The 19,046-nt window shown below is 37.9% G+C and overlaps 1 protein-coding gene across 1 annotated transcript in view; it reads right to left on the bottom strand.

Annotated features, from left to right (window-relative positions):
* csmd3b (CUB and Sushi multiple domains 3b) overlaps positions 1-19,046 on the bottom strand; it is a 434,951-nt gene that overhangs the window by 23,871 nt on the left and 392,034 nt on the right. The window contains exons 48-55 of the mRNA XM_031296181.2: positions 17,098-17,211; positions 16,787-16,975; positions 16,322-16,468; positions 8,732-8,920; positions 7,532-7,717; positions 6,883-7,077; positions 5,718-5,891; positions 3,673-3,846 (exon numbers count right to left, since the gene is read on the bottom strand). Coding sequence (XP_031152041.1) covers positions 3,673-3,846; positions 5,718-5,891; positions 6,883-7,077; positions 7,532-7,717; positions 8,732-8,920; positions 16,322-16,468; positions 16,787-16,975; positions 17,098-17,211 — 1,368 coding nt within the window. The remainder of the gene's footprint in view (positions 1-3,672; positions 3,847-5,717; positions 5,892-6,882; positions 7,078-7,531; positions 7,718-8,731; positions 8,921-16,321; positions 16,469-16,786; positions 16,976-17,097; positions 17,212-19,046) is intronic.

Below are 19,046 nucleotides of genomic sequence, written 5' to 3'. Positions count from 1 at the left end.
TTATTTTTTCGAGGCGAATAGAATGGGCAGCTATGTGCATGGTCTGACCATCATGACGTATTTGTTGCTATCACCTAGCAACCGTCTCTAAGTGAGGAAAGCTGTGAAAGGTGTACATTTCGGAGGAATCAAAGCCAAATCAGCCTAATACATTGATGCCATCAACACAAAAGTTTAGGAGTGCAATACTTATGACTTTGTTTGAAGTTCCCGTGACGTGAGGTTTACAGTCTATGGTTCAGGTTCAAACACACGGAGCTCTGAAGCAGTCGCTTAGTGCCCACTCTCTGCCTGTAAAAACAGAGATGAGCAGCGTGCCTTCCGTGGTCTGTGCAGCTTCAGGTTTATAATGGACGCGCTTTGCTGTGGGCATGCTGAGGCAGATGTGTCGCGTTTGTGCTCTGTGTATTTCTGTCGTAGTTTCGGTTTTCCACCTCCGATGTAGAGCAGCGTATAGCATGGCTTCCCTAAACTTTGTCTCATTCAGAGACCAGAATCTCAAACAGGGCTCTGTGTCTGTCAGAAGGTCTGAGATCTACCGTATCAGCAGAGCAATCACGTCATGCACTGCAGAATATAGTGCAGGTAGATTCTTTTCTGAAATATAGTGACTTTATTCTTGTAATAGCCTATTATAACTTTATTTTTTTCAAAATATCACGAGTCCTCCAAATGTCAGGGAACACAGATGGGATGAGTTATATTTTGAATGTGCAGAACGTTTTGAACATAAGCAGAAATCTTGCTCAAACACATCTGCTATTAGAGTCCAGGGGTTTATTAATTCGTTAAAATGAATTAATGTAGGCCTATCATTGAGGTGAATAATTGTCATATGCACATTTAAGGAGGTTACTTCCCCCAACAAAAGACGCAAAAGAGGAGGGATGAGTAAATTATGCCTAGGCTACATGCGTGCTGACTCAGATATAATTAGAAAAGTCGATCTACAGGAGAATAAATAGTTGAAAGCAATACAGAATGCCTGAGAGCCTTACTGCAATATATTCCATTATGTTTTTATATTTGGATCATAATCTATGTTTCCCTTTACATAAATATATTTTCAGCATAAATTGATTCAGAAAAGGTAGAAATAGGGTCTGGGGGAGGACCCCCAAAATCCCCGCATCATAAGTCACCACACAAATCTGGAAACAAAACCTTGGCCTTTGGGTTGTTATGATTAGGCCAAATGTCGGTGCCATCTAACTAACATCTACAAACTGGGCAGCTAAAATGAACATACACTGGCTATTAACAAGCTGGGCAAGCCAATCGCCATTTTGCATTGCATTTAGTTTATTTAAATGTGTCCGGGCTAAGCCCCAAACCTCCTTAAGTCCTGGAAACGCACCTGCAAACTCCCATAGTGGAGACCTTGGTGCTGTGTTCATAAACAATGTTAAAGGTAGCTACACTGTTGATACTGACATATGTTTGATGACAGTGGTTGAGTTGCATTGTGGGTAGTGTAGATGCCAGGTTTGGACAAGCAAGAATAATAATTTGAATAAAAAAGACGATATCTCTCGTTTTTATTATTTTTGGGGGCTTTTTCCCTTTATTAGATAGTCACAGTGGATAGACAGGAAAGGTGGGAGAGAGATGGGGGCTGACACGCAGCAAAGGGCCGCAGGTCGGACTCGAACCCGGGCCGCTGCAAAGGACTCAGCCCACATCGGGCGCAGGCTCTAACTGGGTGAGCTAGAGGTCACCCTGATATCTCTCGTTTTTTTTGCGAGTCTAATGTTATATGAGTGCAATGTTGATTTGGGGAAGCACTCTTTTAATAAAAAGTGAAGACAAAAAAGGTTGAATACAGTCTTTCCTTGTTTGTTCATTATGTAAAGTTAACACTGTGAGGCTCTCCAATTAGAGTTTGCACCATGACCAAATTATGAAAATATGAATGAATGAATGAAATAATTATTCTGCACACACACACACACACACACACACACACACACACACACACACACACACACACACACACACACACTCAATCACACATAGGTTTCCTGTTAGTATTCCCTAAATCATTATTTCTGTCATCACTGAACCATAACAAAGATATTGCTTCAGGTGTTTTTTTTTAATGATGTGCTCAATCAGGCTACCCTTTTGATTTAGTTATTTCCCATGAACTGAGTCAACCTCATGTTGATGTCAAAGTCATTTTTGTCAACAACCATCAATGTACTCTGTATGTCTTTTCTGATTTCAAGGCAGTTAGTAAACATCTATTTCAGAGCTTCTCAAAGTCCGGACCAAGGACCGCATCTGGACCAATCAGCAAGTCAATCTGGACCCAGCCCATACCTTGTGTTATGAATACAATAACTTATGAAGTGTAATGTTTTTTTTTATTTTTTAATACATTTTCTATTGATCAACAAAATGTTAGTGACGTTGAATATACAGTAGTGGTGTAATGGACCATAGCTGATCCATAATCTGTTTGGCACACACCACGGATTAATTGCAAAGTTTAAACAACATAGTGTAAAAACTATTTCCCTGCTGCTGTTAGGTGAATGTGGTTGCAACAAAGGTGGAGATGGAGCGAGATTATGTCGCCTCGGCAGCTTGTTCGAGTCACAGTGAGTCAGGGCAATGCAAATAAAGTGGTCGCAAGTGTGGTTACACTTTTCTAAACTCACTACAATATTATATATTGGTGAGCTGAAAGTGGTTGTGGTGTGGTTACAGACTGACAGGTAGGAGTTTGTAGGGACGGTTTAGGTAGGGGAGAGGGACGTAGGAAGAGGTTTTATTTTGTGTGGTGTGTAAAATGTTATAAATAAATAACAAAATGTAAATATGAAGACTTTTAAGTATGTTTTTTTACAGTTACAAAGACACTTTTCCTCTTTTGGCTGATTACAAATATCATATCAAACAGTAAATCTTAATTTGTCAGACAGAAGGCTCTTTTTTATTAGTATGCCTCCAAAGTGATTTGTAAGATGTATGATATTGATTATTCAACTCCACAAGCAAATGCATAAAATATCCAAAATTCAATTGAAAATGCTGAGCACGTTATCAAAACCGTATACTCAAATTGCCTCTATTTGTATGGACTTCAATTTCTCTATTTGGTATCTGGCATATAGTGGAAGATATCAAAACATATCAAACCATTCAAGCTTCCTCTGGATACACTTTGGCCTCAAACATTTGAAAGCAATTTCTGTTCATACTCTGCATGCACACACACAAATACATATAAATCTCAACGACTAGTTTTGATTGCAGGTGCTTTTTTTCCCTGTATGTTTTCATCATGAACAGGATAGAGGATTTTTGAATTTGTATCACAAATCCAAACTGTCCATTTGATCATGTTTCTGCAAAATAAACATCTCATTCTACTGAAAAAGCAGATCAGCAGTTATAACATGCGAGTTGTGGTTTCAGAGCTAGTTAGCGTGAGTTAGTGTGCACAGCTGAGAGTGTATTTACACAGGGTTTGGGTCATCCTGCTTCTATAGTTTATACAGAGTATGTGTAAGGACTAATGCAGTCTGTATGTGGGTATTTGTATCTGCTGAAAAGACAGGCAGCCGCCCATACCATAAGTAAATGTGAAGTAAAGGGTTTGTGTTACTTTGTTAGTTAAGGTGAATCTTCAGTGAGAGGTAATGTGTGCTTGTGTGTTTTCCTTACATATACAGACGGGCAGCTGTCCAGACCACTGGTTGTCTTGGAGACAGATTCTAACCGATGAGCCTATTAGTCGAAAGCCAGGCAGACACTGATACACCACCGTGTCACGGTAACCAAAGTTCTCACCGATGACCTGGCCGTTCACAATGCCTTCAGGGATTCCACAGTGACCAGCTGAAAGACAGACACAGAAACAAAGGCCTCAGACTATAGGTAACACTGTCCTGGAACTTGTTTTAGTAATGTCGCTGTGAAGATACTATTGTTGTTGCACTGACTTTTTGTTCTTTCATGACTAGTTTTAGTATCTATAACTATGTTGTATCTATAACTATGTTTCTCTATTATTCCAGGCCTTGGCACTCCTATATCTAGCTCAGAAACAGACCAATGGACATAATCAAAATCCTGTATTAACCCTGCACTTTTAATCTAATTTTGATTTTTAAACACATTTCCTGTGTCTTGGGTCTTTTTATTTACTTGCTTTTACTGTCTTTGGTCTGGACCAAGAGCTAGTTGTCCTGCAAATATTTTAATATCATGCTATACCTTACAGTCTTATTGTTTCCATGAGATGCATTCTCCGGGTTATTTTCAGGGATACAAAGACAATATCAGCACAACAGTAACATTTTAATTAAACCTTGGGGGTTGAACATCCTCCTTGGCTTGGGAGGCAGTTTGTTGCCTCCATATGGGACATTAAAATGGTAAACGTCTGTTGAAACCTTTTGCAAGCCTGTAAAAGTAGGCAATTGCAGCTCGAAACCTGGTTTATCCTGTCGATGAGATGTGTGATTCTGAGAAAATGCACACCATGGAACATCAACGCTGGAGCACAACAATCACTTCATCTTTACAAAATAATAGAAGCTCTGTCACAAAACGGATCACCTGTCATTTACGGTGAAGGCTCAGCTGGTCAGTCGCCCCCTACAACATTTTCACAGCTGTGTTAATGTTCTTTGCAATACCTTCGAAAGCATCTGCCCTTCAAATGGAGATGTATATGTGCTTTTACATAATCAGACTTTACCTAGTAACAGCTAACCAAACAAAAAGAAAGATTTGTGGGCCTCTTTACATCAGATTCTTCCCAGAGGTCTGATTGATGCACAGTGCTAATGCAAAAAAAAGTTGGAGTAAATGTGTATGTGCTGTTCTCAGAGAGTTTAGATTGAGTATTGATTTCATTTTTTACAGTAGATACAAACGACACTGTGTTCCTTACGTCAGCAAATGCTAACAATGTCAAAGACGGCCAGGGAAGTGGGAGAGAACGAGAAGAGAAAAGGTTGCCTGATATCACCTTTGTCATTTCACATCGTCTTTGAAGTGTTGATTACTGTTAAGTTAAAGGGCATTACTCAAGTGAGTCACACTTTACTTTCTTGAACATGTTTTGTTTTGAAGGATAATAAGACAAGTTGTTGAATGAGAATGCTGTATATAGCACTTTCTGGGGCTCAATCTATTATTTTGTGACAGAATCATGCTTCCTCATCAGTCTAGGTTAAGTTTCACTGAACTTTTCCCTTATAAATTTCATCTCATACCCCCCTCAGCCTGTGAAGTATTCTGGGAATCGCTGTTTCTACTGAGGCTTCATGGAGAAGTGACAGCACCATTTCACATCTGTTACCTCTGGCTGGCACACTGACAGAAGAAAGTAGCTGTTTTTTCTGGCTTATATATAAAAAAGAACATTCAAATTGAATTTAGTGAGTGCACAGCAGAAGCTCGTGTTAGTCTCGCTTGTGAGGTGGACGAGGCCAGAGGGGAGCAGCTGTGTAGCCAGACCAGAGGTGCAGGGCACATACAGTGCCCACCTTTGATACCTGTCCTCATTAGAGTGACTTGAAAAATCACAGCTTTCAAACTTTCCTTTCTAATGGTCAATGTTTCCGTGTATATGTGTGTGTGTGTGTGTGTGTGTGTGTGTGTGTGTGTGTGTGTCCTAAGCCTTAAATATACAGTAAGTCAGAAAATGACTAGTGTCTAGATATACTTGGATTTTATTACTCATTCTAGTAGTTATGTACCTAAACACCGTGTTTCCGTTCCACTCCAAAGCCCAGATGACAGGCACTCTCTGACAGCTGACCCCACTAGCATGAAGCCAGCATCGCAGGTAAAGATGGCCGTAGCACCAAATGTTGTCTGAGTACCAATCTTCTTTCCACTGGGTGGAGATGGCAGCTCACCACAGGATATAACTGAAACACACAGGCAGACACAATTTAATTTGAGTAGTTGGTAGAGCTCATTGATTTCAGTGAGGAATGTTACCAATAGTGGAGAGCGGTTTATCACACAAATATGGTGCCAATATAGCTTTTTTTTCTACATTGGAAACTTTTCTAGCCTGGCAAAAAAAAATCCTAATTTTTCAAATGTCACAGAATTCGAAAAAGAGACATAACATTGATTCAAAATGTCAAGGAGTCCCCAGACGTCAAATAACAAGGACAAAAATGTCAAGGCGACTCTTTCAGGTTGGAGCATGGATTGGACAAATGGAATGTTTTCCTGTACAGTAAGTCAGTCATCATTAGATTGAATCAAATTAGTAGAAATAAAATTAAAACACACCAAGATTAAACACAAAAATCCTTAGAAAACAGTACATTTGAAATGACAAACTTTTAGAGCAACGAGACTACTGAGAGTTTTAAAAAAGGACCTAAAACATTTCTTTTTAGCAAGACCTATGACTTTTAATTAACCTCGCTGGTTGCTGCTTTTAGTCTTCCATTTTTATGCTTTTATCTGTCTTTTATACTGATGATTTTACCCTGTAGCACTTTGAGATTTGTTTTAAATGTAAAGTGCATTATAAATAAAATGTGTGTGTGCACAAGCCAGGCTCTGTCATAATGTTGAAGTTACGCTGCAACTTGCCACATTATTTATGTTTACATGCTAAAGATGTCAGCTGTTACTTTCCACAACTCACAACCATTTAATTACACTTTTGTCACAATCCCTACTCATATCAATTATTACTCAAATGGTCCATACTATAAATGCCAATGGTCAGGCTGCCTAATGTCATTTACTTTTGTTGTCATTGCTCACGAGCTTGACTAAAATATTAACAAATACATGAAATAATCAGAAAATATTTTGAGGGTACTTGGTTTGTGTATAATGGCTTGTTCTTTTCAGTTGCAGTGGTCATGAAATCATCAAATGTCTGTAACTCACCCTGGCAGTGTGGTCTCTCATTTCTCCAGCTCCACACGCCAGTGGGTAAGCACTGAATGTGGGCGGGGCCTAATCTGTAGTATCCCGGATCGCAGGTGAACACAATGCGAGTTCTGTATTCGTAGTGTGAGCCATTGACAATCCTCCAGCGGCCGTGCTCTAAAGAAAATGACCCGATGCTGGGACATACCACCACTACAGAGACAGACACATTGTGAAGAGAAAGTAAAACCTCATGACATTCGCTTTCATTTCAATAATACATTTTAAAATAGTGTCAGATATTTAATAGCCGGCTGAGAGTGGAGCCAAGCCACTGTAAAATATCACACAGATGCACAATAATGACTTAATTTAAATAACAATGTCCTAGCCAAAGATGGCTGCCACTCATAGCGGTAATTATATGTTGCTTACAAACTAGTATATCTATACTTAATAAGTGGGAGATGATTATTTAATTATCATTGATTAAACACTGTAGTATTTTATATTACATGTTTGTGTTTTGTGTAACAGATGCAATGAAAATCCCACCAGAGTCTGATATTTACATTCATACAGTGCTATTGAGTACGTCCAAATTTGTAACACCATCAGATTTGGTTTTATATTGTTGATATTCCACTGATATCTATGTGTTACTTACCAGAACACCGTGGTATCTTATTGTGGTTGCTCCATGTCCCATCAGGCTGACAGATGGCTGACGTCAGTTCTTTACTGGAGAGTTTGTACCCGTCGTTACAAAAATAGGAAACTCTTGTTCCGACGGAGTAGTCGGCTGTTAAAACGCCGCCGTTTATAGGAGCCTTGGGTGCCCCGCATGAGACAGCTAGGGGAGGACAGATACACACTGGTTAAGAAGACAACATGCGAGCAGACACACACAGAAGCCCTAATGCACACTTATGTCTGTCAGGCAGGCAGGTTTGATGTGTACTTTGTTTGAAATGTTTCTGGGGATTCAAAGCCACCAAATGCATTGCACATTTGTAAACAAGCTCACATATTTTCTTCAATGAAGCCATCAAACTAAAAATATACAATCAAGAGACGCTTGATCTTCAGTTCCAACCAGTTCTAACAAAACACTGTACATCCATCTTGCTGAAAATGCAGCCTCACAGTTCACACTGGTTTTAAATGGACTGGTTTGTAGAGCACCACATCGTGTAATTACAAAGTGTCGACAATCTGCTATACATCCTTCATTTGACTTTCTATTAATACCAGCCATGACCTGTGCCTTCCTACGGTTATTTGATCTGTGGGGTAATACAATAGCAGGTGCAATGTAAAATACTCTAAAATATGAATTAATACATGTTCTTTTTACCATTTCTTTTACTACTAATACCAAATTTATATCAATGCTATGAGGCATTCACACACCTCTTCATATGAACAATTCATTTTTACTCACTTGAATAGGGGGCATGTTTAATCTAGAGCAAAAATAATACATTGTGCTTAAAAGAGAAAAAAAAAAGTTTTATAGCATGCGTGAAGCGTTTTCTACCATAACCTACATCTGTTTTGGCAATTATATCAGTGTTAGCTGCATTAGCTACAAGTCAAGTTAGCAACAAACTTAACTGATTGTCAAATTTATGTGTCTTCTTTTATGTCCTAAGATGTTTCATTGATCTTATGTTTATGTTTTTATGTTGATTTTATGTTGATTTTAAAATGTTTTTTTTTGTTACAGGTTTGTGTGTTGTGAAGCAACAGATTGTAGCACTACGCCCAACACAAATTTCCCCTCGGGGACCATAAAGTCTATTCTACTTCAGCGCAGTGTAGCTTGAAGTATACGTACACATTCCACACACACAAACAAACACACCTTGACACGCAGGTACAGGAGAGTCCCATGCGTGGTAGCCCAGTGACGAGCGGCGGCAGGTGGCTGTGGCGTTGCCTATGAGATGGTAACCACGGTCGCAAGCCCAGCGCACCACACTGTTAATATGGCCGCCGCTTTGAGAGGAGATAGAGCCATGGAGCGGAGAGTCGGGGGTTGAGCAGTACAGAGCTGGAGTGGAGGAAACAAAATGAAAAAAAGAACACAGATTTGTTAATAACTCCCCATAGGGTGGTTGACTGCCACTGAAACAGGAACTACAAAAGTTAAAACCAAGCAAAAAGGTACTTTTGAATACTATTATACAGTACTATTCTATAACCATACCAGAACTGCAGTACTATGTTGTTACCATATTATTGTACACTACTTGTTACTTAATCTAGCAGGGCAGGAAAACAGATCAATGATGTGATTAACACAGAATTTATGTCTGCATGCAGGTGTGCAATATAATAACCATTACCAGTACTGTAATCAAAGTCTTGCGTGCAAGGTTTTAGTGTTTCTGACATTACAGTCATTTCCTAAAACTTTCATTAATATGTGTCACTACTGTATTTATGACACAATTGGAGGCCCTGCCAAAATGGACTAATGGCAAATGTATCTCTTTGATGTGCATTTTAAACAGTGCTATTAGAGGCATTTGGAGTAGGATCTCATCACTCCAAGTACAATATCTCACTTATTGGGTTAAACTAAACCAAATGTTGTGTGAGCAGAATTATTAATGACCACATTTGTAAAGTTAATTACTGTTCCAGCATGTCTTAAAATGCAAGTGTTTCAGCTAATTAGGATCTATCTGACAGGCTGTATGAATGCTAAATAAATAAATAAGTCCGTCCTGGCAGAGCTTTTTGATCAAACAATCAATGAGTAGAGTTACAGTAGATGTCAGACACTACCATCCTATGTCTTCGTAATTGAAAGCGCGTAATTAGCATAAGAAAACACCCCGCAAATTCCCATATGAGGACATGACACTTCCTGCGCACCTCCTGGGAAGCGGGAGACTGCGTTCAAGAGATAATTGTCGGAGTCGCAGATGACTTGTACATTGCAGTGGTGGAGGAAGTACTGAATCTCAGTACTTTAGTAAAAGTACAAATAACCAGAGACATATTTACTTTAGTAAAAGTAGAAGATGTCCACTACCACAAACAAGGCCAGCTGGCTTTTAAAAGAAGTTCCAATCCGAACCAGCATAAAACGGAAATATGTTGTTAGAATCGGAATGGAATCGGTTTTATTTTCTTTAACCATGCAAGTAAGCAAATAGTGTGAAAGAGTGCAAAAGTGTGTGAAGCAGCGAAAATGGGGAGGAGATGTGAAGAGTAAAATAAATAAGATATGAACGAGTCTTATGCTGCCTGGCGGAGGAGTAAATGACGCTGTGGAGAGGCAATTATGATTTAAAAACGGGAATAATAAAAAACAAACATTTTCATTTTCACTTTTACCAGAGGATCAGCGGCGCTGCGCCCGGACTCTGGAGCACCAGAGCCGGCTTGGAAGCCGATGAAAGATCGGCGGTGCCCCATATATATCTATGGCAACCAAACTTCACTGGTGAGACAAACGTGTGACGGTCAGGAAGACATTTTAGCGGGGGGAAAAACTGATCAGAAAATGTAACGGAACGTTGTAGAAATGTAATGGAGTAGAAAGTATAGATAATTGCTGCAAAATGTAACATAGTAAAAACCACTCCATTGTGGCCCTATAAATAGCGCGATCAATCACCAAGTAACGCAGGATTTAATCAGTTTAATTGCTGATGTAAATTGCAGTGTTAGTGTTTCTTTGCATACTATGATTTTTTTTTTCAACAAATGATCAGAAATACATTACAGTACAATAATATCATTGTAAACAACTATAGAATTAAATAAAATGCAGTAACCAATTATTTGGAGCAAATTGTCATCACTCAAATGTGCGTAAGAGTGCTCTTGAGTGTTTGTAGATTTTGTTCTTAGCTAAGAACAAATCCAAGATAATAATAAGAAATAATATTATTATTAATAATAATAATAAAACATTAGTGAATGTCAGAATCTTCGTAAAAAGTGCATAAGTGGGGCTTAAGAACACATTTCTTCGTAAGAATGGTTGGTGAATGAGGCCCATTAATGCTTTACTCCAGATAATATTGGCCGCTGCAGGCAAAACAAGATGGAATCCTGCTGCAACCGCCAACAGCCTGGCAACCAGTTAAGCACAGTCTACATTTGTCTGTTGTTTATAGATGATTCTCTCTTTGTCTGTCTCTGTATCTACGGCAGTAGATAAAAGTCCTTATACAATGATGTCAGTATCTCATATGATAAGTTACCAGTAGCAGTTTCATTATGTTCCTTAGTCATAGCATATAAAGATGACCCAGGCCTGGGTCCAGTTAGATGTTGACTTGGGTAAGTTGCCTGATCTGTAACTCTTTAAATTGGACAAGGGCCCAAAAATAAGTTCTTAACTGGACTTGTGATAGTGATAAGCCTGTTTTATATGTCCCTCTGGTCTGTCACTGGCTGAGTATCATCTGTGTGGTGGGTTTATGAATCAAAATGAACAAGTACCACTTAAAAGTTAGTGAGGTTTTTTTTCTCTTCCTTTTACTGTGTTTTCTTTGCTTTCCTTCACTTTCCTCAAAAATACAGAATCAGTGCCGGCAATGGTTTGTACAGTTTGTCAGTGATTTCTAATTAAAGCTCTCTGACAAATTATTTCTAAAAGTCGATGGCCGTGGTAGTGGGCAGGTATTACTGAACCTGCATGTAGGCAAAGCAGCCAGCTGACAATCTCTCTTTAGATCCAGTCCAGGCTCTTTCCCCTTATAGTATTTTCATTTATTTATTTTTTTAGCCAAATTATCTAAAGTACTTTGGACTATTTGGAGGTAAAACTGAAAGTGAGTGTATCTGAAACACCGGTAGTAATTCCTCACCTTCTTATAGTATTTTTAAGATTGATGGCATTACACTGCTGCTTCAATCACAAAATTTTTATTTATTTTATTTTATTTATTTATTTGATAGGGACAATGCTCATTGATCAACAGACAAATTACTTGCTGTAAACAAGCCAGAGTTAGCCACAAGTGCTAATTTCCATCTGTTGTCCCTAGCCAGGTCTTAACAGGCACCCTAAAATACAAAAGTCAATACAAATACACTATAAATTTAAGAAATACAGTAGCAATGTAATAAATACAGCAGGAATTTTAAAACAATATGAATATACCCTCAAACAGACAATATATTGCTCACCTCATCTAACCTTCAACATAATTACAATATAAAGTACAGTATAAAAAAATAAAATAAAAAATAAAAGCAAAATATGGTCATGGGCTTAAGTGTGTGGTGTATGGTTGCAATTGTAATTGTCCCTAATCCAAGATTTAAGATGTTTTTTAAAAGAGGAGAGACTATTACACTCCCTTAACTCATTGGGCAGACTATTCTAAAAAATTGTGGCTCTGATAGAAAAAGCTGTGCTTCCAATCCTACTTTTTCTAAATTGATCTATGCAGTCCCCTCTGATGGTTGCTCTGGTTACTCTATTGACCTTATCTTTCTGTTTTATAAACTGGCACAATGGTGGTGGAGCAAGCCCACGGAGTACCTTAAAAACAAGACAGGCATCAGCAAAGTTTCTGAAGTTTTCAAAACTAAACATATTGTATTTTTTAATTATGTGACAATGATGATAGCTATTACCCTTACGGTCCAATGTCTTTAATGCCTGTTTATAAAGTGACTCCAATGGTTGCAATGTTGTTTTATTGGCTTGCGACCAGCTAGTTAAACAGTAAGAAAAATGTGAGAAGATCATCGCATGCAAGAAGAGCTTTGCTGCCTTCATTGGTAGGTATGGTCTTATATGCTTAAAATTTGCCAGGTTAAATGTAACAGTATTGGCCACCTTTTTTATATGCTTTTTAAATGAGAGTTGTGAGTCTAGGATGATTCCCAGATATTTAAAGTCAGATACCAATCTAACCTTCTCTTGGTTAACAATTACCTCAGGGTCATAAGTCACAGTAGTTTGTTTTGTAAAATACATACATACTGTTTTACTTATGTTCAGGTGTAAGCATGAATTAGTTAGCCATATGGATACCTTACTCATTGCCTCAGTCAGTTGTTGTGCAGCTTGTTGTTTATTTTTAGCATGCACATAGAGGACTGTGTCATCTGCATACATTTGTAAATGTACAGATGGACAAACAGTGGGCAGGTCATTTATGTAGAGACTGAACAGAAGGGGGCCCAGTATAGATCCTTGGGGGACACCCATTTTACAGTTTAGAAATGTAGATTGAGTGTTGTTAATGCGTGTGCTTTGTTTTCTGTCAGTTAAGTATGATTTCATCCATTTGATTGCATTACCACAAAAATTAAAATATGATAGTTTTGACAAAAGAACGTAATGATCGACAGTGTCAAATGCTTTTTTTAAATCTAAAAATATTGCGCCCACCACGCCTCCTTTATCTAAATTAATTTTGATGTTCTCAATAAAAAAGCAGTTGGCTGTTTCTGTGGAGTGATTACCTCGAAAGCTAAACTGCATTGGGTGCAGTGGTGTATGGCCTTTACTAAGATGAGTAGTCAGTTGTTTCACCACCCATTTCTCTGCTACCTTGGATGTTACAGGTAGTATACTGATAGGCCTGTAGTTCTCCACCAGTGTTTTATCACCAGCCTTGAAAATGGGGGTTACCACAGCTGTTTTCCAGGAGCTTGGGAAAATACCTTGTTTAATAGATAGATTGATTAAATGTGTAAGAGGTTTGATTAAAGACTGTTTATGAGTTTTTAAAAATACAGAATCAAGACCAAAGGCATCTTTAGCTTTTGAGTTCCTTAATGAATTTATGGTATTCTCTACCTCAAGTTTACCTCACTAATTTCCTCAATTCTAAAAACAGGTTTGTCAATATCAATAGGAATACTCACTGTATTACTAGCAATGCAATTCTGTGTCAATTCCTCAACTGATTGACTAAAAAAATTGTTAAAGGTGCTTGCTATAATGTCGTCTTCTCTGGTTATGATTCCATTTAATTTCAGTTCAAGTGCCGGTGCACAATGCTGAGTATCTTTCCCAAGTAATTTATTAAGATTGTTCCAGATTAATTTCCCATCTCTCTTTGCATCATCAATTGCTTTTATATAGAAATCTGCTTTGGCTTTCCTTATGTTCCTTACTACTCTATTTCTGAGAGATGTATAACTATACCAGTCACTTCTAATTCCTGACTTAAATGCAATCTTTTGTGACGAATCTCTGTCCCTCATCTGTTTCCAGAGAGCCTCATTGAGCCAAGGTGGAGAATTTTTCTGTCTTGGTCTGTGTCTCATTATTCTGCTATATGTGGATATTATAGTATTAACAGTGCCTGAAAACAAATTTGCAACTGTTCTCTATATCTTCAGTAGCCAAAAGATCAGTCCAGTCGATGTCATTTAAAGCAGATTTGAATTTACCCATATCATTTTTAGGAATACTTGGATGATAGTGTTTCACTGTGGTTGTGTTCTTAAAACGTTTTTTAGTGAGTTTCCTTCCCAGTAATGTCATATTATGGTCAGATAAACCTGTTAATAAATTGTATGATTTTGTTATCCTTTCCGGTCTGTTTGTAAACATTAAATCAATTTGCGTCTGAGAGGAGTGAGTGATGCGGGTGGGACCAATAACTAACTGGGTAAGATTACATTTGTCTGTTATGTATTTAAGTTTACTCCAGTCAAAGTTATTTTCCCAGTTTATATTAAAATTGCCCATTAAAATTAGCTCCTTTCTTTCTTGACATTGTTTTAACAGTTTATGTAAATTATCATAAAAAGCAATGGTAGATGAAGGAGGACGATACAAGCAAATTAAAATAAATGACATTTCAGGGGATAACCAAACGTTCAATATGGCATTCAATATCTAATACAGGCGACCATTCAATCAGATTACATTTGATTGTGTCTTTCACATAAATTAACACGATATAAATGACTTTATATAATGAAATACCATCTTATCTTGTTATAATGACAAAGTTTCTTCTTTTTTTTTAAATTTCTTTTTTTTAAGATTATTTTTTTTGGCTTTCCGCCTTTAATTGATAGGACAGCTTGGTGAGAAAGGGGAGAGAGAGGGAAGACATGCAGGAAATCGTCACAGGTCGGACTCTGCCTCTGCGTCGAGGCACAAACCTCCAAGTATATGTGCGCCTGCTCTACCTGACCTGGTTCTGTTATAGGGCTTTTCGTTATATCTTATTTTTTAAAATAGATCTATTCGGAGTAGTGTACTTTTTTATCTTATTTATTATTTATTTTTTTTATTATTATTTTTTTATTTGTGTGATTAATTGCATTAACTGTAAAATATGATTTGTATTTTCAAATGTTGTATAATGTGAAGTAATGTCTTTGTGCATATGGTATGTAATGTGATGTCGTAAATTGTATTGTCACATGATAGATTGTAGGACCCCAGGAAGAATAGCTTTTAGCTTATGCTGAAGCTAATGGGGATCCAAATAAAACAAACAAACAAAATACCTACTGATCCAACCCAGCCACGACAAAGTTTCTTCTTAAAACAAAATAAGTTGGTATGTCTTAATAATGAGAAAGCGGGAGATAATGGGAGAGTTCAATTTTCTCTTTGTGATTACAAGCATATTTTGTTTTCTCACAATGGTTTCAGGAGGATGTTGTCATATAGTGGCCTGATTATGCAAATGAAAAAAAACAAACTAAAATGATAATGAAGTTGAACCATGATATTAGTTGCTTTACAACACATGTTTAACAATCCTCACATATCACAGCTACCAAAGAAGGTTACTGAGTGTGAGAGTCCTGGGAGGACTCTCTGTTATTATTCAGTGTATAATTCATCACACAGAACAGTGGTGTTTTAAAGGTTAAAGAAGCAGCCTCCTGACGAGATGGTATGAAGTGAAAAAGCAAACTGACCAGGTAATACCGTCTCCTCCCCCTTAAATATCAGAAAAATGCCCTTGAATAAAGCACTCAAGCCTCATAACCCAAGTGAAGGTGCTTAATGCCCAACAGTCTAAAAGTTATATTTAACAAGCCCAGATGCAAGACTGTCTAAAAACAAAGATTGCTGTGAAACAGCATCAGTGCTAATCAAGCTTTCCTTGAATGAATACAAGTTAACAACTAACCCATAATGCAATTTAGTAAAGTGTTTTAGGAGACAGACAGAAGTGAGGTACAAAAAGTAAGCCAAAGAAATAAATTGCATGGGTGAGATGTGTTTTTTTTTCTTCTTTTTTTAATCAACTTTCTCGTATATTGCCTGTTCTTAAAAAATCTATCTTTTCTATTCAAAATCACAAATTGAGAAACTTTCTCAACTAATTATAATGAATGCGTTGACACAACTTAGATGTTGAACTACTCCCACAAATGCTCTTTCACTCAGAATGTCTGTCTCTGTCTTTCTGTCTGTCCCCTTCCTTATTTCCATGCATTATGATGATATAAAGTAGTAGTAAAATAAAGTTGGGATACATACTTTGGTACTCACCAACATAGCGAATTTTGAAGCCTTTCTTGTTTGTGCCATGGTCTGAAGACCAGCTGACCAGGAACTGGTGACCAGAGGATGTGAGGTTAAAGGGTGTTGGCAGGTCACCGCTCAGCGTTGCCAGAGTGGGACTGTTGGATGTTGGACCTGAGAGAGATCAAGACAAAGTGAGAGGAGAAGGAGGAGAGAGAGAAAGGAAGAGAGTGAATGAAGGAGACAGTACAAATAAACTGTGATTTGTTCTATCTTGGTACTTTGTATTTTTGTGGTTATAACTGTATGTACAGTTCCCCATGTTGATCATCTTAACACCTTAATACCTTTGAGAAAGAAAGTGTGTTTGTGTGTGTGTCCGCATTTGTGTGTGTTGCTCACATGTGGTTCTAAGAAATGCTGCACTTCTTAGCTGAATTTGTACTATACTGCATGTCAGTGTATGTGCTTTTGAGTGTGTTTTTTTATTACCATCAAAAATTGTCAACACGTCAAACTCTCTCTCAGTGTGGAAACTTTCAAAGGTAACGGTGACATTGTATCCTTTCTCTACTGTGACGCTCCATGAACACATTTGGAGGTTAGGGTAGCTTTCTGGCCAACCGGGGCTCAAGATGACACCTGACGAGTCATATCGTACATCATGTGCAGGGCACTGGACTATGGACAGAAAATAAAGGGGAAAACGAGTTATGTTAAATGAGTATGCACTAGGTCAACATCAAGTATTTAAAAAAGAAATAAAAAACACTTAATTTGCTATTGCGTTGACATACACACACCTTGGCATGTTGGAGGTGGTGCATCCATCTGTAGTCTTTCTCCTAGGCGACATGTGAGAATCTCACTGCCAACCAATGAGAATCCAGGATGGCATCTGTACCTGATGATGTCACCTAAGCGTCAAATGGGTATGAATGATGAGTGTTTAGAAAGCAAAGTTGTGGCAGCGAGAAGGAAACACTATTGTTGATTTCTCTTACAGTATACAGTCAGTGGTGAAAGTAACAACATACATTTACTCAGTACATGTACTTCAGCACACATTTGAGGTACTTGCACTTAATTTGAGTTTTTCTATTTCACACCAATACTTCCACTCCACCCAAAAGGAAAATATTGTAGCTTTTACTCAACTGTTTGACAGTTATTCTAGTTACCAGTTATTTCACAAAATAAGGTTTTACATAGAAAACATATGATCATCTTATTAAGATGACACAGTAAAATCATACTTACACATTAATGCATCAGTAATTATACAGTTGTGTTCAGAATAATAGCAGTGTGCTTAAAAAAAGTGAATAATGCTCAAAATCCTTAGAATAGCTTTTAATTCCATAATATCAATGCATTGGGAACACTGCACATTCAATTCCAAAACATGACCAAAATTGATCAAGTTTGTGTTATACTTTACAGAAAGTGAAGAAAAAGGAATATTAGGCTATTCAAAAAATTAGCAGTATTTGCATTTTTCTTTACAATCTCAAACATTTAGTGTATAAACTGAAAAATGTCTCTGCTTTACTTTGAATCACTGCACTAATATTTAGTTGCATAACTATTATTTCTGAGAACTGCTTCACATCTGTGTTGCATGGAGCCGACCAACTTCTGGCACCTGTGAACAGGTATTCCAGCCCAGGACGATTGAACTACATTCCACAATTCCTCTGCATTACTGGGTTTTGCTTCAGAAACAGCATTTTTGATTTCACCCCACAAGTTTTCTATGGGATTGAGGTCTGGGGATTGGGCTGGCCACTCCATAACATCAATCTTGTTCATCTGGAACCTGGAAGACTGTGTTCACTTACTGGTTTTGGGTCATTGTCTTGTTGAAAGACCCATTTCAAAGGCATTTCCTCTTCAGCATAAGGCAACATGACCTCTTCAAGTATTTTGATGTATTGAAACTGATCCATGATCCCTGGTATGCGATAAATAGGCCCAACACCACAGTATGAGAAACATCCCCATAACATGATTTTTGCACCACCATGCTTTACTGTCTTCACAGTGTACTGTGGCTTGAATTCAGTGCATGGGGGTCGTCGGACAAACTGTCTGTGGCCCCTAGACCCAAAAAGAACAATTTTGCTCTCATCAGTCCACAGAATGTTGCCCCATTTCTCCTTTGGCCAGTCAATGTGTCCTTTGGCAAATTTCAACCTATTCAGTACATGTCTTTTTTCAGCAATGGGACTTTGCGGGGGCTTCTAGCTGATAGCTTTGCTTAACATAGCCTTCTTCTGATCGTAACAGTACTCACAGGTAACTTTAAGTCTTCTTTGATTTTCTTGGAGCTGATCATTGGTCGATCCATTCGAATGGTAGTTGACCGTTTTTCCTACGTCGTTCAAGCTTTGGATGCCATTTCAAGGCATTTGAAATAATTTTGGCTGAGCAGCCTATAATTTTCTGCACTTCTTTATATGTTTTCCCCTCTCCAACCAACTTTTTAATCAAAGTCCGCTGTTCCTCAGAGCAATGTCTGGAACAACCCATTTTGCTGAGTATTTCAGTGTGAAATGCACTATAACCAGCATGCACAACATTTGCTTCCTTCCTTCCTTAAATATATGGGCCATAATTGACACCTGTTTCTTCACAGAATGAATCACCTCACTAATGTTTTCATGAACACTTACTAGTAAATTATTTGCCATGTAGAAATATCACTTCTACCAAAAAATTTGATTTATGAAGTTAGTGATGTTGGACTGCT

The sequence above is a fragment of the Sander lucioperca genome, chromosome 16, assembly GCF_008315115.2.
Source record: "Sander lucioperca isolate FBNREF2018 chromosome 16, SLUC_FBN_1.2, whole genome shotgun sequence".
NCBI lineage: Eukaryota > Metazoa > Chordata > Actinopteri > Perciformes > Percidae > Sander > Sander lucioperca.
Note: the sequence above shows the minus strand (reverse complement) of the source record. Positions and strands in the feature narration are given on the sequence as shown.